The sequence below is a fragment of the Nycticebus coucang genome, chromosome X (assembly GCF_027406575.1).
Source record: "Nycticebus coucang isolate mNycCou1 chromosome X, mNycCou1.pri, whole genome shotgun sequence".
Lineage (NCBI taxonomy): Eukaryota > Metazoa > Chordata > Mammalia > Primates > Lorisidae > Nycticebus > Nycticebus coucang.
Window position 1 is genome coordinate 38,480,158 of NC_069804.1, and position 3,654 is coordinate 38,483,811.

At 46.1% G+C, this 3,654-nt stretch overlaps 1 protein-coding gene across 1 annotated transcript; it reads right to left on the bottom strand.

The window, feature by feature from the left end:
- Positions 1-3,105: 3,105 nt before the first annotated feature.
- On the bottom strand, positions 3,106-3,654 carry LOC128576766 (ferritin heavy chain-like). Its single transcript, XM_053578997.1, has one exon. The coding sequence runs from the start codon at positions 3,652-3,654 to the stop codon at positions 3,106-3,108; it is 549 nt and encodes a 182-aa protein (XP_053434972.1).

Below are 3,654 nucleotides of genomic sequence, written 5' to 3' on the forward strand. Positions count from 1 at the left end.
AATTTTTTTTTTTTTTTTTTTTTTTTTTAGTTTTTGGCTGGGGCCGGGTTTGAACCCACCACCTCCAGTATATGTGGCTGGTGCCCCACTCCTTTGAGCCACAGATGCCGCCTAGAAGTGAAATCTTTTCCCCAAAGCATAAGCAAAATAAAGGAATGTAGAAGTGAGTGGAGGATGATAGCTTATGCTTAAGTTACTGACTAACCACAACACATGGTTTTAAATGTTTTAAAAATCTCAATTCATTTAATCTTCTTAGAAACACAATGGGGTTCACACTTTTATTACCCCTGTTTTACATATGTAGAAACTGGGAGAGATAAATAACACCCTTTGCCCAAATTAGGAAGTGGCTAATTTGGGATTTGGACCCAGGCAATCTTAGGTTAAGAAAGCACTAATCAGTGGTGCCTGTGGCTCAGTGGGTAGGACGCTGGCCCCATATACCGAGGGTGGTGGATTCAAACCCGGCCTGGCCAAACTGCAACAATAAAAGGAAAATAGCCGGGGATTGCGGTGGGTGCCAGCTACTCGGGAGGTTGAGGCAAGAGAATCGCTTACGCCCAGGAGTTGGAGGTTGCTGTGAGCTGTGACACTACGGCACTCTACCGAGGGCAACATAGTGAGACTCTGTCTCAAAAAAAAAAAAAAAAAAAAAAAAAGAAAGCACTAATCGAAACTGCTTTTCTAAAGTACAATAGTAAGATTTATCTCTAGTCCTTTTACAGTTTGAAACACTCACAAGTAGATGCTTGCCCTGTGTTTCCTCATATAGCGAGAGGAGGACTGAATGCCCTAGAGATAGATGATATTGAAGATAAAATCAGAATGAAGAGATCCTCAAAGCAGGCAGAGAAGGTCTTCAGCGAGAAGACCAATTTTGACTTAGAAGTGTAAAGAGACAACAGAATTTTCCATAAAATGAACTAAAGGACCATGATCGTCATTGTAAGAAAGTGTTAAAGTGCAGTCCTGGGGAAATATGAAAAGTAATTACTGCTTAGCTAAGCTCGTTCAGTTTAATAAATATTCAAAGCAATCTACTTTTAAAGAGACACGAGAAAATGATGTTTCCTTGAAAACAGTATACAAAATCTATAATTTTTAACTTTATTTTTATAACCCATAAGTGGCAGAAAAAAAAAATTCTTGGAGTATTTTTCCTAGCCATGAATGACAGTAAGGTTTGCATCAGTGGTTTGCAACCTTCCTAATGCCGTGGCCCTTTAATACAGTTCCTGTGGGTCACGACCCACAGGTTGAGAACCGCTGGTTTACATGGATAGAGATTTTGAATGGTCAAATAGTGAGTGTCCTGAGAGAGATCAGAGTTTTGAAAGGGGAGGGAAAGAGAGATGAGTACATATCTACCATACCCTTAATAAATCTTTGTACAGGGAAATCATTTCTTTCTACCCATAGTAATAAAGGCAAAGTAAAATACTAACTCAAGTTTCCATATTACGAAAGGGAAACCGGATGCACACCAGGAACAAGAACAGGCTGATTTTATCATACACTGGGAGCAGAAACTGGGGTGGGGAGGGAGCATGATGTGGAATAAGGTCATGGTCAAAGTGGGGCCAGAATCTTTCTAGGTCGTCAAACACTTCAACAATTCTCTCCACATTACTTTCCCTGCGCTTTGGGCTGGCTATGCCATGTTCTTGCCACTGTCTTTGTGGTGAGGTTATCCAGTCACATGATTCAATGCCATCTATAAGAGGATGTCTCCAATGTTTCAAAACCTTGTCAAAACCATCATCCACCAAACCATCATCCACCATCCATCCTGTCTCATGGAGGAAAGAGACGTTGTTCATTTTTCCAGCTACCTGCATGGATTTTCAATCGGATGTCTAATAAGAATCTCATATTTTTACAAGAGGTGAATTCTGCACCCCTTCACCCCAGGTGTCCCCCCTGCAAAGGTCCTCAGGTTAATAATACCCTCACCATGAACACTGCTCAAGTTCAAACCCCAAAACCTACATTATTTTCCCCATCGCACATTACTTACCTCTTGTCCAAAAGTCATCTGGAGCTTGGCTGCCTCTCCTCATTTCCTCAGCCACCATCCAAGTTCGAGCCACATTAGTCTCTCACCTGGGCCAGCCACAGTGGCTCTAACTTGTCTGTACCTTCAATTAACCCCAGCCCACTCCATTTTTCAAAGCAGCCACAGTCACTGGCTTAACATTCAGGAGGATTTATTTGACTTTATATTCAACATCACAAATGTGATCTTCAGAATCGACCTTATAATTTTCAACCCTTCCGTTGAGTTAGTTTTGGATTTTTGGTGTCTTATCACTTCAATGGAAGAAATGGTACAAATCAAAGATAATAACATAAAGTAGAGTTACTGTGAGGGCAATATCTGTGTCTGGCGCCGGTGACCACAGGAAGTCACCACCATGTGTGCAGGGAAGCCAGCCTAAGGTTGAATTGCTGGTATCTCTGTGGCCCAGGGTGAGCTTATCAAAGAGGAACTCTGCATGCAATCTTCCGCAGCCCCCATCCTGCTACCTACAAACACTAACATTTACATATTTTAATAAACTAAGTGTTTTCAAGCGAAGTTGAAGACCTCTTTATTTTAAACCCTGCCTGATCCTACTCTCCTCCCTTCTTACCCAGAGGCACACACTGCCATAAATTCCAGACCGTGTTTTATACTTTGCCAGCCGCATACACCCACAGACACCCGAGCTCCAGCCCACCAATCCCTGCCACCTTACACGACCATGTTTTAGGGGAAAACTAACGTTGTGTTTATCCAGGGGCCCATGGAATATCCTTCTTCTCCGGCCCTGGTGATCCTGAGCTGCATGTGGATGGGGGATGGATGTGCAGATGGGTGGAGAGCCCCAGGGAAACTCATTGGACCCCTGCGTGGGGACTTGTCCTTCTTCCTAAAAAGTGAGAGCTTTGCACACACGAATCAGCTGGACACCTGTACTGCTTCAAGAACTAGATAACTTTATTGAAAACAGTGGTAAAACAGAAAGGAAAAAATGTAAGTGAATGCTCAGAAAGGGCAATGTGCATCCCTGGCCTGGTGGCGGCCCAGGAAGCACCCGTGGCTGTGGGGACAGTCCCAGATCAGTCCTCTTTGTTGCCGCCGCCCAGGGTGAGCTTGTCAAAGATGTACTCAGCCAGCCTGGAGTCTGGAGCCCCCAGCCTGCGCAGGTCGGTGAGGTAGCCACCCAGCTTCTTCAGGGTCTTCACCTGCTTGTGCAGAAAGTGGGTCTCCAGGAAGCTGCAGAGCTGCGGGTCGCCCTTCTCGCTGGCCAGCTGGTACAGGTCGAGGAGGCTCTGGTTGACACTCTTCTCCAGCTGGAAGGCGCACTCCATGGCTCGCAGGCCGTTCTCCCAGTCGTCGCGGTCCGGCTTCTGGATGTCGTGAAGGCAGATGCGGCCACCGCGCTGGTTCTGCAGCTCCATCAGGAACTGGACCTGCTCTCTCTCGTCATGCGACTGGCGCAGGAAGTAGCGGGCGAAGTTCACCAGGGCCACGTCATCCCGGTCGAAGTAGAAGGCCATGGAGAGATACTCGTAGGAGGCGTACAGGTGCTGGTTGATCTGGTGGTTGACGCCGGCCTCGCAGTCGGGGTGGTAGTTCTGGCGCACCTGGGAGGGTGCGGCGGCCAT

Excerpts from the sequence above, each read along its gene's own strand:
- LOC128576766 (XM_053578997.1), bottom strand. The coding sequence starts at position 3,654 with ATGGCCGCCGCACCCTCCCAGGTGCGCCAGAACTACCACCCCGACTGC.